The sequence below is a fragment of the Panthera uncia genome, chromosome E1 (assembly GCF_023721935.1).
Source record: "Panthera uncia isolate 11264 chromosome E1, Puncia_PCG_1.0, whole genome shotgun sequence".
In the NCBI taxonomy this organism is placed as follows: Eukaryota; Metazoa; Chordata; class Mammalia; order Carnivora; family Felidae; genus Panthera; species Panthera uncia.
This window is the reverse complement of record NC_064814.1, coordinates 42,810,200-42,827,819: the sequence shown is the minus strand read 5'-3', so window position 1 is coordinate 42,827,819 and position 17,620 is coordinate 42,810,200. Positions and strand designations below refer to the sequence as shown.

The 17,620-nt window shown below is 47.7% G+C and overlaps 1 protein-coding gene across 3 annotated transcripts in view; it reads left to right on the top strand.

Annotated features, from left to right (window-relative positions):
- SLC6A4 (solute carrier family 6 member 4) overlaps window positions 1–17,620 on the top strand; it is a 45,865-nt gene that overhangs the window by 8,842 nt on the left and 19,403 nt on the right. For all 3 annotated transcript variants that reach the window (XM_049637961.1, XM_049637959.1, XM_049637958.1), the window contains 3 exons: window positions 12,531–12,985; window positions 15,335–15,469; window positions 16,648–16,867. In XM_049637961.1, the coding sequence (XP_049493918.1) occupies window positions 12,643–12,985; window positions 15,335–15,469; window positions 16,648–16,867 (698 nt within the window). In that variant the 5' untranslated portion in view covers window positions 12,531–12,642. The remainder of the gene's footprint in view (window positions 1–12,530; window positions 12,986–15,334; window positions 15,470–16,647; window positions 16,868–17,620) is intronic.

The following is a 17,620-nucleotide window of genomic DNA, read 5'->3' as shown; positions in this document are numbered from 1 at the left end:
AATATTTAATGTGTTTTGCCTTCAGTTACATAGGAAAAATGTCTAAGAAAGCAACGTTGGGATTTGTGTTTAATTAAACGGAGGGGCACTATGGCAGCATTAGTGTTAGGGTTTTTAGGAGTGGAGGGAAACACACAGCTTTGACTCTGTCGCATTCCTTGCTTTTGTGTGGCCACTGATGCCCAAAGGTGGTTTTCCTACCTGGGGTGGGGGTGGCTGCTTCCGGGCGCCTATGAGAGTCTGGTTCTTAAGGGGCTTTTGCAAATTAAGCAAGCCTTTTCATGCATGGTTTTTTTGTTTTGTTTTGTTTTGTTTTTTCACGAAAGCTGAATAAGAGCGGATTGAGACTGCTTCGCAATTAATCAAAAGTCCCCTCAGCACTTTGGTGATCCATGTGGGACATTTCAGGAATGTAACAGCAGCACAGATACTCAAACCTGTTTCTTTCAGCCTCTTAAGAAACATACACTGAGGGTGGGCAGAGGGGTGAGGATGAAGACAGAATAATGTTGCAGTTTTAACGGACTTAGCAAAACCTCAGAAATTCCTCTTTGGGGGCTTTTTAGAGTCGTCTGAGCATTTTGATGAAACCTGGAGAGGCATGTCAAAGAGTTCACTAATGGGCGATGTGGCCTCGGAAGAGGGGTGCTTGGCTGGAGGCGGTTGTCTCCAATGGCAGGCTTGCAGAAACATCCCTGATGTTCCCTTCCAAAGAGAAACACAGGTAATTCCAGAAATTCAGTCACTAAGTGGCCGGTCCTTCTCCTTCATAGTCATCAAATGGTTTTATTTGAGAGAACAAAGGCAGGGCTGCCTGAAGACGTTTAATTTTCATTTGGCTTTAATGAATCAGTGGGATATGGTCATGATTTGACTTTTTAAAGAAAGATGTCTGTGTAGCCAAAGGGAAAATTATGCGGTAATTTTTCTGTCCAAGGAGGTACCTCAGACTTCGTGCTTCCTGACGAAGATCAACCCTTCTGGGTGTCACAGTCCTCGGCTCTAAGTGAGGGGCTGGAGGGGGCGCCCTGCCTAACATGAGGTCTGAGTCCCCTCCAACTCATTCTGTGACTGTGACCCTAATCTCTCTGCTTTAAGCAAACAGGACTTGAAACGATAGTGGGAAATGCCCGGAGTGCTGGGACTCTACCCAGATGTTGCAGTCAAATCGGGGCCCACTGGGGACACCTCAGGTTTCACTCTAAGGCACATGCTGCCGTGCACCAGCCAAGTCCCAGACCTCAATGACAAACAAGCCACAGTTTCCCAGCTCCCCACCTCCCTTTTGCAATACGCCCAGGGCGCGGTGTGGTGGAGACAGCTTCTCGGCAGTACAGATTTGGGCTGTGCCGATTTTCTTTCCAGTCACGGAGCTGTGGACAGTCGGCTGTACGCCTCTGAGGTTTGCGGTATCCCATGTAACAGTAACAGGCTTGGGTGTGGAGTCAAAGATACAATAAGTCACCCCATGTCTCCATTCCTGGGGCAAGTGAAACTGACTCACCCCACGCCTGTGGTGAATCCGTTTCTGGGCTTAACCTTAACGGGCACGCTAAGGAAAGAAAATTCATCCTAGGAGGGACCCAGCTGGAAAATAGATGAAACCAGCCTTGAGAAGAAACCTAGGCAGAGGGTGAACTGCTTTTCTGGGGTGGGCACAAGACCCACCACAGGCTGACACGGCCCCCTTATCTGACCTAGGCAGAGCTCATGGTACTGACTTGGGCCCGCTTGCAGAAACCATCTCTGAGGAATGTCTCTGTGCAGGGACATTCCCTCAAGCTTGACCTCCGTTGGCTGTTGGTGAATGGGAGGATGAATGCTCATTTACTGATGTCAATAGCATGTTTTTAAGGCAAGCGAGTGATTCCTCAGCCCTGTATCTATGTGGTGACAGAATGAGTAGAGAGAAGGCCAGTGTGGGGCAGTCTGCCTCATTTTCTCCTTCCTGTTGGCTCCCCTGGCACCTGGCAGCAGCTTCCTTGCTGCCACCCCAACCTTGGGCCTAGGGTACTTGTTAGTGGGTATTTAATCATAGGCTTTTTTAAAAATTAATTTATTTGATTTTTATCTTTAAGATCTTATTTATTTTTTAAATGTTTATTTTTGAGAGAGTGCAAGCGGGGGAGGGGCAGAGAGAGGGGGACAGAGGATCTGAGGCTGGCTGTGGGCTGACAGGATGACCATAGCAGCAAGCCTGATGTGGGGCTCAAACTCACAAACCGAGAAATCATGACCTGAGCTAAAGTCGGATGCTCAACCAACTGAGCCACCCAGGCGCCCCTAAGAGCGAATGTTTAAATAATCCCTACGCCCATTGCGGGGCTCACAACCCCAAGATCAAGAGTCACACACCCCACCAACTGAGCCAGCCAGGTGCCCCTAAGCCATAGGCATTTTAAAAGCTAGGAGTGGATATCCTTTCATTAACCCCAGAGCCCCCTAGCCTGCAGAACAGAGATGAACCCCAGCAATGTGTAGACAAGGAGGCAATGTCCCAGAGCCAGCCCAGTGGCCTGGGCCCCAGGCACTGCCAGGTGGTTGATGGCATGGGGGAGGTCTCCCGGGATCCTGAGGTCCAGTTCTTTATGTCCTTTTTTGAGATAGGGAGGGAAGAGGTGAGGTGGGTGCCTGGGGGAGGTTGTGACAAGGCCAAGTGGCAAATCTGGAAAAGTCAGTTGTGTGCTGTGCCAGAGGGGAGTGGGGGGTGGGGTGGCTGGTAGGTGGGCTGGATAGGAGGGAGCAAGTCAGCAGACCTTTGCCTTCTTGCAGTTTTGTGTGATTTTTCTGGGCCTATTCAAAGAAAAAAGAACATTTTTTTTCCGTTACTACTAAGCTGCTGAATGAAAATAAACTAAACAGACTTTTTCCCTCTAACTAAGGGACTCCCTCGAATTTAGGGAGGGGCAGAGCTGGAGGTGCTCCAGGTCCCCCGTGGCTTATTCAAGCCCATCCAGGAACTTGAGTCTCCTGTACTTCTGTTCTCTCCTTTCCCCCTGGGTGTGTTGTTTTTAAACACTAATCAAGTTAGCTGGCTCTTTTCCTCGCTTCAGAGGAAAGGAGCTGGGCCGGAGGAAAGGGGCGGGTAGGCACTGCCGGGAGAGTGGAGATAAGCTATTCTGGGTGCTCCAGCCCGGCCCGCAGGGAGGTTTGACTGACCAGAGGTTCCCCAGCCCTCCCAGGGCTAGAACTTCTTTCCTCCCCCCAGTTGAAAAACTTCAACTGAAAAGTCAGGGAAATGGTCCAGTGAAACTTCACCCAGAGTCACCAGCTATTAACATATTGTCACATTTGTGCATGCACGCTCTCTAATTTTTGCATGTGTAATATAGTTCAATACACTTTCTGTAATATGTGATATAATTCATGTAATAATTATACGATCTGTATATTATATAATTTTTTGGTTGAATCTCTGAGAATTTGCAGACATCTAAATATGTCCTCTCTTGTCTGCTAAGGACAAGGAGATTCTTCTACATAAGCAGAGCCCCATTATTATCACATTTGGGAAACAACGTTGATAATATATTTTTATCAAATATATAGTCTTTATTTATTTATTTTAATTTCAGTTTATTTTTTTCCTCTTTTTTTTTCAAGTTTTTACTTAAATTCTAGGTAGTTAACATATAGAGTAATATTGGTTTCAGGTGTAGGATTTAGTGATTCATCACTTACATACAACACCCAGTGCTCCTCACAAGTGCCCTCCTTAATGCCCATCCCCCATTTAGTCCATCCCCTACTCAACACCCCTCCAGCAACCCTCAGTTTGTTCTCTGTATTTGGGTCTCTTCTGTTTTGCTTCCCTCTCTTCTCTTTCCCCGCCTTTGCATATGTTCATCTGTTGTGTTTCTTCAATTTCACAGAGGAGTGAAATCATATTGCTTATCAAATACACTCTAGCTCCATAGATGCCATTGCAAATTATATAGCCCATATTTAAGTTTCCCTTACTATCTCAGTAGTAAGGGAAGTGCAGAGGGTCACGTCTTGAAACCACAAACTCCTAGGGTTTGGAACCTCTTGCCCTCATCTCAGTGCATCTGAGGACTGGATCAGTGCTGTGTAATGCTGAACGGATTTTCATGAATCCAAACTGTGTGTGACACATTGTAAAGCGCATTTCAGAACTTCTTGACCTAAGAGTAAAGGCCCCTTCAAGCAGCGTTACCTGAGTCACAAACATCTTGTGGCCTCTACGGCCCCCTCCGCTCTGCTGCTTGACCCCATGTCTCTCCCCTGTGTGTCCCCCCCACCGCCGCTCCCTGCCCCACCCAAAGAAATGGGCCCAGCTCTTCCTTCCCTCTTGCCTCCATCACTCACACTGTACTTAATTCCACTTCAGATCCCTTTCTCCTGCCTTCTCTCTCCACTTCGTTCAGCTGCCACAGGTAAATCCACCCTCCTTTCATAATACCCCCTCCCTGGGGCTGGTTTTGTCTCTTTCCCGCCAGTCTCTCTCTTGGCTCTCTTTGTGGGTCTAATCATGTCTGTTTTACATGAAAGTAGTTTTAACGCAAGACTTCATATCAAGGAAGAGAAAACCTGTGTTTGGAAATGTTTTTTTTTTTTTTTTTTTTTTTAATTTTTTTTTTCAACGTTTTTTATTTATTTTTGGGACAGAGAGAGACAGAGCATGAACGGGGGAGGGGCAGAGAGAGAGGGAGACACAGAAACGGAAACAGGCTCCAGGCTCCGAGCCATCAGCCCAGAGCCCGACGCGGGGCTCGAACTCACGGACCGCGAGATCGTGACCTGGCTGAAGTCAGACGCTTAACCGACTGCGCCACCCAGGCGCCCCTGGAAATGTTTTTTTAATCTTGATTTCTACTTATTGCATAAATGGCATTATGACAACAATAAAGGTGTCAGCAACACTCCTAATCCCTCCTAACCACATCACCTGTTTGAGTTTCCCAACTCCTTTCCCAGCCTAGGTCACACTGCAACACAGTGGCAGCAATTTTGTTTTCCACAAGAAGTTGTAAATTGTGAAGTTAAATGTAATAACAAAATTGTGTCATCACCTTCTACAGCTCTAATAAAGGAGCCTGAAAGACACCTCCACAGAATCTGCATGGGAGTCTCTGTACTTCCTTGTCCTGTCCTTACATTTAGAGTTTCTTAAGAATCAGAAAGAATGTTAAGAAAGATGATCGGGGCGCCTGGGTGGTTCAGTCGACTGAGCATCTGACTTGATTTTGGCTCAGGTCGTGATCCCAGAGTTCTGGGATCAAGCCCCGCATCAGGCTCTGCAGTGAGTGTGGATTCTCTCTCCCTGTCCCCTGTCCCTTTCCATGGCTCTCTCTCTCTCTCTCAAAATTAAAAAAAAAAAAAAAAAGTTAAGCATCTGACTTCAGCTCAGGTCATGATCTTGAGGTTTGTGGGTTCAAGCCCCACATTGGGCTCTGTGCTGACAGCTCAGAGCCTGGAGCCTACTTCAGATTCTGTCTGCTGTCTGTCTGTCTGTCTCTCTCTCTCTCTCTCTCTCTCTCTGCCCCTTCCTCACTCATGCCCTGTCTCTCTCTCCCTCAAAAATAAATAAACATTAAAAAATTGTTTTAATTAAATTTTTAAAAAGATAGATAGGTGATAGATGACCAGTAATTCGTAATCACTTTCACTGTCCCCCCACCCCATTCTGTAAGACTTGGCAGGGCTGTGTTCCATAGCTTACATTTTAGGTGTTTCAGTATTTGACAGTTAAACTAGGATTTTGTAAGCTAGTTCAGGAGGCTAACCACCACTTAACAAGATTTATTTCTGTAGGTAGAAAATACATTGCAAGTTCCAAACAAGCAAGGCACAAGTGAGTGTTTGGAACACAGACCGTTGACGGGCGTGCCTGCTGGTACTTGTTTCAAAGTCTAAAAGCACAACCCAGGCTCTTCTTTAATCCCAGACATGTCAGTCTTTTCTGGTCCATAGTCCATTAAAACGATTGTTGTGACAGTCTTCCTTCTGCCCCCAAGATGCAAAGCATATCTTCCTGACGGGTGAGGAGGGGCAAGGCCCCTGAGAATGGGCCCCAGAGGGGCAAGAAAGAGGAGTGTCTCTCCTGAGGCTCAAAACTGCCAGCATGGAGGCTGTGGCTCCCTAGGGCCTGCGCCCAGGAAACCCGAAATAGCGCCTCCTCGCTGGGAGCTGCACAGTGCGCACACCAGTCAGCGAGTATTTGAGCACAGAGATGTGTAAGCCATGGCCCCTGGTTCCAGGGCATACAAAGTAAATAGACATAGAAGGATAACTAATGGTCCATAACAACCATTGATAAACGACACATTGGTAATTGTGCAGTAATTGGGCTGGGGTGGTAAGCAATGCTTCATGGAGGGTGTAGATAGAAACTTAAGCCAGGCCTCAAGGGATGCAGCATAATTGGGGGGGAGCAAGGGTGCAGGGTAGGGATGCACTGGGCATGCTCGGTGGCCCACCTGCCCCTGATAACCTGGGTGCTTGTAAAGCATGCAGCACCCACATGGATCTCTTGAATTATAATCTCTGGGACAGCAGCCTAAGAATCTGCTGTTTGCCAGTTTCCCAGAGACCCCAAGGAGAGTAACTGATGGAGAGGAGCAAGCACAAACCAGGGAGGCGTGGAAGGGGCCAGAAGCCTTTCCTTCCATTGTGCTGTGGGCTAGGAGTCACTTAGCCTTTGGGCCTCAGTTCCCTTGACTGGGGTGTGAAGCTGAAAAGTAAAATGGGTTGCATATATGTGGTGGCATTGTGACCGTCAATTCACTCTCATTTATTGATGCTTTCCATGCACTGGACACTAAGTTAAACATTTGTCGTACCTCATTTCCCACAACAGCCTTTAGGAAGTGAGAATTTTAATGGCCTGCTTTTACACATAAGGAAATGAAAGCTCAGAGAGGTTAAGTGACCTGCCCAAGTCACATTGCCAGTAAGTGGTGGATCTGGGATTCCACTGCGGATTCCACAGGAGAGCCATGAGGTGTGGACACAAGAAATGTTATGTGATGCCTCATGACGGTGGTTAGTCTAGGCTCAGCCACTCATGTTCACTAAAGGAGGGCTATTTATGCCTACCTATGCCAAATCCATTTCTTTTATTAAAGAGAAGTTCACAGCTACTCTGTCCCAGGCAGGGAAAGTTCTGGACAGAGACCCTTGTCCTTTCTCATGGTAACTGGCTCAAACAGCCCTAAGGATTTTAGACTATTTATTAAATGTTTATTTTTGAGAGAGAGAGAGAGAGAGAGACAGAGTGCCAGCAGGGTAGGGGCAGAGAGAGACACACACACACACACACACAGAATCTGAAGCAGGCTCCAGGCTCTGCTCTGAGAGCAGACGGCCTGATGTGGGGCTTGAACTCATGAACCGCAAGATCATGACCTGAGCCAAAGTCGGAGGCTTAACCAACTGAGCCACCCAGGCACCCTGGTTTTAGACTATTTAATTCCTCTCCAGAAAATTAAACTGTCCGACTGTCTCACATAAGGAATTCTTTGGTTGGGATAGTGGAGTTCATGTCTACCCCCTTTGTCCAGAAACAAGCAGGTTTTCCCTGCTGTCTCCATTCACATCCTGAAGTCTGTTTTGTTTGTAAGGTGAGCCAGGAGTCCCTGCAGATACAAATACAAACCACCGTCTTACAGTGTGGAGACTGTGAGCCAGAACTGACTACAGTCTGGGGTTCTGGGACAGAAGCTGCACAAAGGAACAAAAGAAGGGCTTTGAAAATCTGAGGGCACCTTGGAGCTGGCAGTGTGAGGCATCTCAACATGCTGCATCAGGTCGGCAGAAACCTCTGTTTACAGAAGGGTGCACAGCAGCACTGTGGAGCAGCGCCCGCCTCTCCCTCCTTAGACAGAAGTACCGTTTCTCCCACAGTCAGATTTTGGCCTTGTGCCGTGAGCTCCGTGAAGGCAGGACAGTGGCTGCCTTGCCTCGAAGAGCCTAGCATGTACCAGGCACACGGTGTGTCTTTGTAGAATTAGTGTTGCTGTGTGGCAGAGGGCCCGGCTCCATGCCGGCCCAGAGCTTTCCTGTCACCCTCGTATAAATAGACACCAGAGCTTTCCTGTCACCCTCGGGAGGTGTCTTGGGAACTTCAGACTCTCTCTCTGAATAGTGAATGCAAATTGCCACTTGGCTATATGACCTATAATTAATCTTATCTCAGTGGTAAACCCATAATTCACATTGGGTTTTGTTTTGTTTTGTTTTGTTTTTGGAAATGAAAACTGAGCGTCCTGAGAAATGAACTCACTTTGATCTCCACAAGTGAAGTCAAAGTACAACATTTCTATAGTGTTTCTGCTTAGAATGTGCTGATGTATGTCAAACAGACAAGTAGGGTCATGGACATTTCTAAAGGTCTGGGTGGTTTCATGACTAATCACTATAATTACACACTTGTTCACATACTGGTTCCCCTGGCTACAGAGACAGAGTTTGTGAAAAGAGGAATAGAGATTTGATCAGAAGAAGTTTAAATGGTAACAATCCCTTTTATACTGGGGTAGAGTTGGGGAGGTGGAGTGAATTAGCCCCCCCTCTAGGCTGGGAGGAAGCGGGGTGTGAGCAGAAAGTTGACTGCCAGCCTGTCAATGACACCGTTGTGCTGCCCGTGTGCAGAGATGGGGATGAGAGTCCTGCATGTGAGGTTGTCATCCCACTGAGGACTGGGGTTGTGTGGCACCACCCACAGCCTGTCACCTGCTCAGCCTGGCACAAGGGCACACATTCGAGGTGCAGAGGAAGGGCTTCTGGGGCTTTTTCTGGCCACGGAGAAACTCAAAGGCTACTGAGTGGAGGTCACAGCTGTCATATTGACCTCGTTTGCAATCTCTACCCAGCAGGATAAAAATATCTTGTAAAAAGAAAGCTTTTAAGGGAACATTCTTAGAAACCAATATTCTTAACTCTTACTTCTGTGTTCCCGGGTGGCTTGCTCTCAACTGTTACCTGCTGATCTCAGTAGAAAAGGGTGGCCAGTGCTCTGTCGAATCAGAAAAGTAGGAAGGGAGAGTGGGACCCACAAGTAGGAGCATCCTGCAGGCAGAAGGGGGTCCAGGCCAGGCCATCTTCTCCTGGCCAACTGGGTGAGTAACTGGGAGGAGCTTCTTCCAATTGGGAGAGGCAGAGGAATGAATTGAAGAAAAGGAGATGTGCATCTCCCACCTGTCTGGTGGCTTTGGGTGGCTGTAACTTATGTTTGCACATAAGTGATTGGGGGTGCAAGCACAATAGAAGAACCCTAGAAAGCAGAGCTGGGTGGACAGAGAGACCACCTGAAGACATGGATCGCTCTTAACAGGCTTTCTTACAACTTGAACCATTTCAGGCTGTTGATGCAATTAAAAAAAAGTGCGGGGGGATATTTCAGGAAACAAGATCTTTGTAATGCTCAGAACAAAAATAGCACGTTATTTGTCTAGAAGCTGCTCATGACAGATGCCAAGAAATCAAGATTGGTTGCCTTAGGGGAAGGTACTGAAGAACATACATTGTCCAAAAAAGTTCACTAACACACACACATCTTCCAGCTCCCCTGCAGAATGCCCCAAGGGAGAGATTACATGAAATCTAGAACAAATCACTTGACTCTCACATCAGAAAGGCGACAGAGTTGCTAGGATGGCAAAGTGTGTATTCCCTCTGCCACTGTATTCTTCGGAGATGGGTGATGTTTCCGTCCCATAGACCGTGGTGGATGCGCCAGAGGAAGATCTTTGAGCTGCAGTTTTTTGTTTTGTTTTGTTTTAAGTAACCTCTACACCCAACGGTAGGGCTCAAACTCATGACCCCAAGATCAAGAGTCACACACTCCACCGACTGAGCCGGCCAGGTGCCATGAGTGGCAGTTTAAACTAGAGGAGCATTGAAACTAGAGGAGTATTAAAGATAGGAAGAAGTTCCTGCAGAAAATTTGGGGTACAATTTTGAAGTTGGGGGAAAAAGGAATCTCAGTGATGGGCTGGCTTTGTTTGTTGAGTATCATCTGGCTGCACATGGTAAAGTTCTTTATCTCTGTCATCTGATCTTCAAGTTCTTCAGTATTTAATGTGGAGAACACATCATTGATATAGGCCAAAGGGAAGTACAGAGACCTTCTTCAAACAACACAGCCAGGGACCACAAAGTTCAGGTTTAATTTAGCTGTGTGTTTAAATACACTGACACCTCATCATCTTTCTCTTGAAAAAAAAAGAACTTTAATTTATTTTATTTTTTTATTAAAAAAATTTTTTTTTAATGTTTATTTATTTTTGAGACAGAGACAGAGCATGAGTGGGGGAAGAGCAGAGAGAGAGGGAGACACAGCATCCAAAGCAGTCTCCAGGCTCTGAGCTGTCAGCACAGAGCCCAACGCGGGCTCGAACCCACGGACCGTGAGATCATGACGTGAGCCAAAGTTAGACACTTAACCGACTGAGCCACCCAGGTGCCCCAAGAACTTTATTTTTTTAAATAAGTTTATTTACTTATTTATTTTTGAGAGAGAGAGGGGTGGGGGGACGGAAGTGGGGAAGGGCAGAAAGAGAGGTAGAGGGAAAATCTCAAGCAGGCTCCACACTGTCAGTGCAGAGCCTGATGTGGGGCTTGATCTGATGAACTGTAAGATCATGACCTGAGCCAAAACCAAGAGCTGGACGCTTAAATAACTGAGCCAACCAGGGGACCTGGGGAAAAAAATGAACCTTCAAAAAAATCCCTCAGCCTGGTACATGGTTACTTATGGTGGATGAGAGAATGTGTGGTTAATTTTAAAAGTCCAGAGAAGCAGACAGGGAGAGGCTGGAGAACAGCGTCAAGATGAGCCAAATGGGGTTTTACCTAGAACACTCTTGGTCAGAAATTCATGTTCTTCGGTGAGTGGTGTTTGCATCTGTGAGCCCCGGATAGGGTCAGGGGGTAGGGACCGAGTAGCTGGATAGGGGAGAACCCAAGACACCCACCCCCATCCACACACACACACACACACCCTAGATCTATGGAGCTGGTTTCTCTCTTGTTGCTGTAATATTTTTGGCAACAATCAATCCCTTTAAAATTTTCTACTTTACAGAAAAAAGAACCCAATGAACACAAAACGCTAATTACTTGCATCCTCTCGTGTTCATTTCTAATCCTTGCCAGTATTTAGGTATGTCGTCATCGGTGTGAATCTACTACTTTGTGTTCTAATTTTTCACTGCATTTTCGTCTTCACGTTCCCACATGTGGATAGTTAAGTTCTAGTCCCTGAAAGCCCCAAGTAGGTAGGAGACATACTCAGCCATTTTTATTAGTTACCAATTTCTAGCCATCCTCCAACTGTTGGCTCTGAAGGGGTAATATCAGATCTTTTCAGTTGTGAATAGTGATACCAGGCATCTAGAAAGGTAGAAAGTGACCTGAGCTAAGCAGAAATGTGTTTCAAGTCCCAGACCATTTCAAGAGCTTGAAAAGTTCAGGCCCAGATGAAATGAAGTTAGATGGAAGGTCTTGGCTCCGTACTACTTTATAACAGGTCATAGGTTTAAAGTCCAAAAGGGCTCAGATTTCTACCCCATGTTTGACGTGTGAGGCCTCGATCTGGATTGCCGAGCTGACTTCTCTACACCTCGGCCCCCGGCAGGGATATGGTGGTGCCGAGTTCCCGGCCAGCCCTCTCCACCGAGGCGCTTGGGGACAGAGACACCAGTCATGCTGGCATCTCTACCCTGCATGCTGTTCTCCCTGGCTCTTCCGGCCTAGGGGAGAAGTGATCCCACCTGCCCACGGCTGCGAAGTAACAGGTGGACTCACCTTAGGAGAGGCAGGCAGAATAAATGGTGAGCAGTGGCGCCGCTTCAAGCCTGTCAGACTTGTAGAGGCACAACGTGAACAGCGGAGCGCTGATGGACTGGACACAGCCAGAAGCAGCTGGCATCTCTAAGAGCTGGGCTGCAGGAAGAGTGAACAAGCCCAGAGCTAAGGAGCTAGTGGTGCCTCCCACAGGGTGGCCTTTTCACCTCGTGCCTTTGCTCTTTTCCTTTCAAAGTCATACTTACAATTTATATAAAACATATGGCATGTTCAGCTTAAAAGACGGAGAGGATTGTCCTAACCTATTTGCAGGCAAAAACCGCTTCTTTCTTTGTTATTCTTTTCCCAGCGCCGCGTCCAGGACAAGGTAAGTGCTCTGCGAAGCTTTGTCGAAGCAAGCCCTCTTCTCACACTCTTCCGAGTTACTGGTAAACCCCAGGATGCAATTCCAGCCCCTCAGAGTGATGTCAGTACTTTGTTCTTAAATAGAGCCTGTGCAAGACCTTGGTGACTTGCTGTCTATTTTGTTTGTTTTGTTGTTTTGGTTTTTCCTTCCCAAATTACTTGATTGTGCTTTGATACCTCATGTAGGTTGAAAACTGTAGTTGATTTTATTGACTATCCTACAGCAGACAGAACGTTTCATGCTTGACAGAGGCATTTGTAATCCCATTGGTTAATGCGGTTTAAGATGTTTGTTGATGTTAATACCAAAGATGAGTAAAATGCATAATTCCGTGCTGTCTGTGCCTTTCCAACAGAGCTCTCAATCCCATTGGTATAAAGCTCTGAGGAGACCCACGCATCTGAGCACTGAGGATTCGGTTCGGGTCCTCGGCAGATGGGTGTCAGTATCATCTCCTAGCCAGCAGGATGGATACCACGCCCTTAAATTCCCAGAAGGAGCTGTCAGCCTGTAAGGATAAAGACGATTGTCAGGAAAATGGAGTTCTACAGAAGGGTGTGCCTGTCCCCGAGGATAAGGTGGAGTCTGGCCAAATCTCCAATGGGTACTCAGCAGTTCCAAGCCCTGGTGCAGAAGATGACACTCAGCACTCCATTCCGGCTGCCACCACCTCCCTAGTGGCTGAGGCTCATCGAGGGGAACGGGAGACCTGGGGCAAGAAGATGGATTTCCTCCTCTCGGTCATTGGCTATGCCGTGGACCTGGGCAACGTCTGGCGCTTTCCTTACATATGTTACCAGAATGGAGGGGGTCAGTATCATGAGCTACGAGCAGAGGCTGTGTCCGAGGGATGGTCTGTAAATCCTCTTGGGAGGCCAGAACAGAAATCATGTCTTTTCTGTCTTAACTGAGGAATCTGGGAACATGATTGCTCAGACTTTCAAGCTAGTCCAAAAGACAAGTCCCCAGGAAGCCAAAATGCTAAGTCAGCATGTCTGGGGCTCTCTGGGTTATGAAGTTGGGTAAAAGCTCTCCCAAACCCAACCTCGCCAGGCTTTCAGCCTCCTTAGTGCGTCGTTTGTGGCAGAGCCCCCTTCTCATCCCTGCATCATCCAAGCTGCACTCTTGCAGCGAGTCCAGAGAGGTTACGTCTGTGTAAGGAAACGTTGGGAAGTGGCTCCAGGGTCCCAGGCCCTCCCGGGTCAGAGAAGGGTGTCAGCCCAGGTCCAGAGTCTGGAGTTAGAATCTGAGCATGATCTAGAGCTGAACCCAGCCACAGCATGGCATTGCTGCTAACCTAAATCATACATGGATATGTCTACATTTTTGTGCTGCATTTTTGAGGCTAGAGACTACTTCTTATTCCTCCTTCTACCTTCAGAGCAGTTAACTTGTAGATTATCAAAACCAGTAGCTGACTGGAGGCATGGATATGGGAGCCCCAAAGAGGAGAGTGGAGAAGAGTGAGTAGGTATGGGGCCTCTGTGTTGACAATGGACTTGCTATCAAAGTGGGAAAAGGACGAGAAATGGAGGTCAAATCAGTCAATCTTTATTTTGACAGAAGCTCTGGACTCTGATTTGGTAGGGCAGCTAAAACAAGGTTTGGGGGAGAATTCATTAGTGTCCTTCCTCATTTCCGATGGCCTGATGCAGAGTGGCCAGGATTTGCCACATTTTTTAAGGACCTTGGTCCTTGCAGCTGCAAAGGCAGTTCAGGGGTGAGGGGTGGGGTGGGGGCTGGGGAAGGCCAGCACCCCCTGCCTGGGAGGAGCAGAAGTTGGAGTCACCTTATCTCCAGCCTGCAAGGGCTCACCTTTAGCCTGAGCTTTATATAAGGGGTTGGGTCACTGGTGACGTTTCTTCTACATCAATTCCCCACTATAAAGCTGGACAGATGCCATCCTGAGAACACAACGTGGTTCTTATTCTCAAGCCAGATTTACCCAGCATGATTCTAAGTCAGGTGGGACCTTTCTGAGTTGCACTGACTTCAGGTTTCTGAGTTCAGAGCACTTTACGGGAGAGAACATTATCAGGGAAAATCACCGCTGACCCACCCTGTGGGCTAAAACTCAGGCTGCAGGTGAGCAGTCGCCACCTAGGTTTTCCACATTCTGCGTCAGCCATGAGAACCAAGATACACCAGCATCTCCAGTGACACAACAACCCCACACTTCCTCATTCTGTGACGAACTACCCTTTTCAGCCACATCTGCAAAGGTGGCCCGGAGGGGAGCATTCCGGCACAGCAGAATTATGGAATTACAACCAAATATCAATAGCAAGTATCTGGAGCCAGGGATAGTACGTACGGATGAACAAAAATACTAATTTGGTGATTGTTGCCACTGTTGTACGGGTTGTCATGGGTGTTCTGTCCCAAGGGTCTCGAACTCCGCTCTGTGTACCAGCTGCATCAGAATCACTTGAGCAGCTTAAGAGTTTTTGTCTTACACCATATCTGGAATTTCTGCTTCAGGGGGATGGTGGGTGTGTGTTCTTAAGCTCACCGGTGATTATTACGTGTGGCTGGATTGGGGAAGCTCAGCCCACCTGAACCCTGTCATTTAAAAAAAATTTTTTTTAATGTTTTTATTTACTTTTGAGAAAGAGAGACACACACAGAGAGAGTGTGAATGGAGGTGGGGCAGAGAGAGGGAGACACAGAATCTGAAGCAGGCTCCAGGCTCTGAGCTGTCAGCACAGAGTCCGATACGGGGCTCAAACTCACAAACCGTGACATCATGACCTGAGCCGAAATCGGACTCTCAACTGACTGAGCCACCCAGGCACCCCTCGACTCTGTCATTTTTATAGGGGAGGGAAAATAAAGGTTCAGAGGGGAGAGGTGGCTCAGGGTCCTCCCGGTGGTTAGAAGTGGGACTAATTCTGGGACCTGGTCTGTTGAGTCCCAAGTCCAGCTTCCTTTCCACGCACTCTCTGCCTCCTTCGTGCACTCCCTGAAACCCCCGTTCACTGTGGCGCTCTGGTAGAGCACTAAGAGCGGGGGGGGCACAATGTGAGGTCCCTCGGCACACCGTGGCTTCATGACACTCGAGCCTCAGGTGGCCCTGTGAATCTTGGTGTGAGCCCAGTCAGTAGGGCTGTCCTGGGAGGGACGTGGGCAGGGAATAAAATTGTCTTTCATCTGTCGCAGGAGCGTTCCTCCTACCCTACACCATCATGGCTGTTTTTGGGGGGATCCCGCTCTTCTACATGGAGCTCGCACTAGGCCAATACCACCGAAACGGATGCATTTCGATATGGAGGAAAATCTGCCCAATTTTCAAAGGTAACTGGAAGGCTTAAGTGGGTGGGTGTATGAGTGGGTCCTGCAGGGCAGAGGTGATTTCTGTCCACATATGGAAGCTAGGGACCCTCTTCTGGAATCAATTAGGCCTTCAGGTATCTCTGGGAGATAAGTTGAGTAATGAAGTTTTTGACTATTTAAGTGGTATGAGATTGTTAAAGGGAAACAATAAATGGCAATTAAAAGTATACCTGGAGGGGTCACCTGGGTGACTCAGTCAGTTAAGTGACTCTTGGTTTCGGCTCAGGTTGTGATCTCATGGTTCGTGAGTTTGAGCCCCACATGGGGCTCTCTATGTGGAACCTGCTTGGGATTCTCTCTCTCACCCTCTCTCTCTGCCCCTCCCCTGCTCACGTGCGCGCTCTCTCTCTCAAAATAAATAAATAAACTTTCAAAAATGTTATATAAAAAAAGTAAACCTGGGTGTCTGGTGGAGCATGTGACACTTGATCTCGGGGTCATGAGTTCCAGCCCCACATTGGATGTAGAGATTACTAAAAAAAATAAACTTAAAAAAATAATAAAAGTAAAGTAAACATTTTACTTATCAATAAATAAAAGTAAACTTATAAATAAACAAAAGTAAACCTAACAGACCTGTAAGTAAAGAGAATAAACTGATGGTTGCCAGAAGGAAAGGGGGTGGGGGGATGGGCCAAATGGGTGAAGGGGAGTGGGAGATACAGGCTTCCAGTTACAGAAAGAGTAAGTCACAGGGATAAAAGGCACAGCATAGGGAGTACAGGCAACGGTGCTGTAATCGCGTCGTGTGGTGACAGGCGGCAGCTACACTTGTGCTGGGCACAGTATAACATACAGACTTGTCCAGTCATTCTGTTGTACATCTGAAACTAATGTAACATTGTGTGTCAACTACACTGAAATAAAAATATTTTTTCAGGCAAACGAAATAGAAAAAAAACGTTTAAAGCATTAACAGCACACGCACCTAGTTTCTAAAATGTATAATCTTGCAAAAAACATCTAAGGAATTTACCACATTGCCACCTTTCTGCGGCCTCCCAGAGTCTTGGGGAATGAAGTGAATGGCAGCCCCACCTTTCTCCCTCACCTGAGCCGCAGGGCCCTCCGGTGACCCGGGGCCATCTTTCACCGTTGGGCTGTCCTTGAGACTTGGCCTCCCTTCCCGTCTCTCCCAGGGATCGGGTATGCCATCTGCATCATTGCCTTCTACATCGCTTCCTACTACAACACCATCATGGCCTGGGCGCTCTACTACCTCATCTCCTCCTTCACGGACCAGCTGCCCTGGACCAGCTGCAAGAACTCCTGGAACACTGGCAACTGCACCAACTACTTCTCCGAGGACAACGTCACCTGGACGCTCCACTCAACGTCCCCTGCAGAAGAATTTTACACGTAAGTGCATGTAAGTGAGGGGGTGGTCTGTTAGAAGCAGGCCACACCCCTGGGGGTTGGCCTCTTAGGAGGGAGGCAGGGGCCAGGGGCGCTTCACCTCTTTCCTGACAGATTTCTGAGGGATGAAGCTCTTAGGGCGGGGTGAGTAAATGTAAGTGAGGGAGTGGCAGGGCGCCCCTGGCAGGTTTGGAGCTGGGAGACTCTGCTTTGAGTGCTCCCTAATCTGGCCCTTTGTGATATCCCCCTCCTTTCTTTTTTTTGCTTTTTTTAAACGCTTTTTTAAATGTTTGTTGATTTTTAAATGTTTATTTTGAAAGAGAGAGGGGGAGAGAGAGAGCAGGGGAGGGGCAGATAGAGAGGGAGACAGAGAATCCCAAGCAGGCTCCACGCTGTCAGCACAGAGTCTGACTTGGGGCTTGAACCAATGAGCCATGAGATCATGACCTGAGAGGAAACCAAGAGTCGGACACAAAATAGACTGAGCTACCCAGGCACCCCTATTTATTTATTTTGAGAGAGAGAGAGAGAGAGAGAAAGTGAGCACAGGGGAGGGGCAGAGGGAGAGTGAGAGAGACAGAATGCACACTCAGCACAGAGCCCGATGTGGGCTCCACTGTGAGATCATGACCTGAGCCGAAACCAAGAGTCGGACATATAACAGACCCAAGCAACCCTGCCCCCTCCTTCCTGATGTGCCAGGCCAGGCGGTCCCAATGTGCCCAGGGTGATTCCTTCATTCACATTACAAACTTA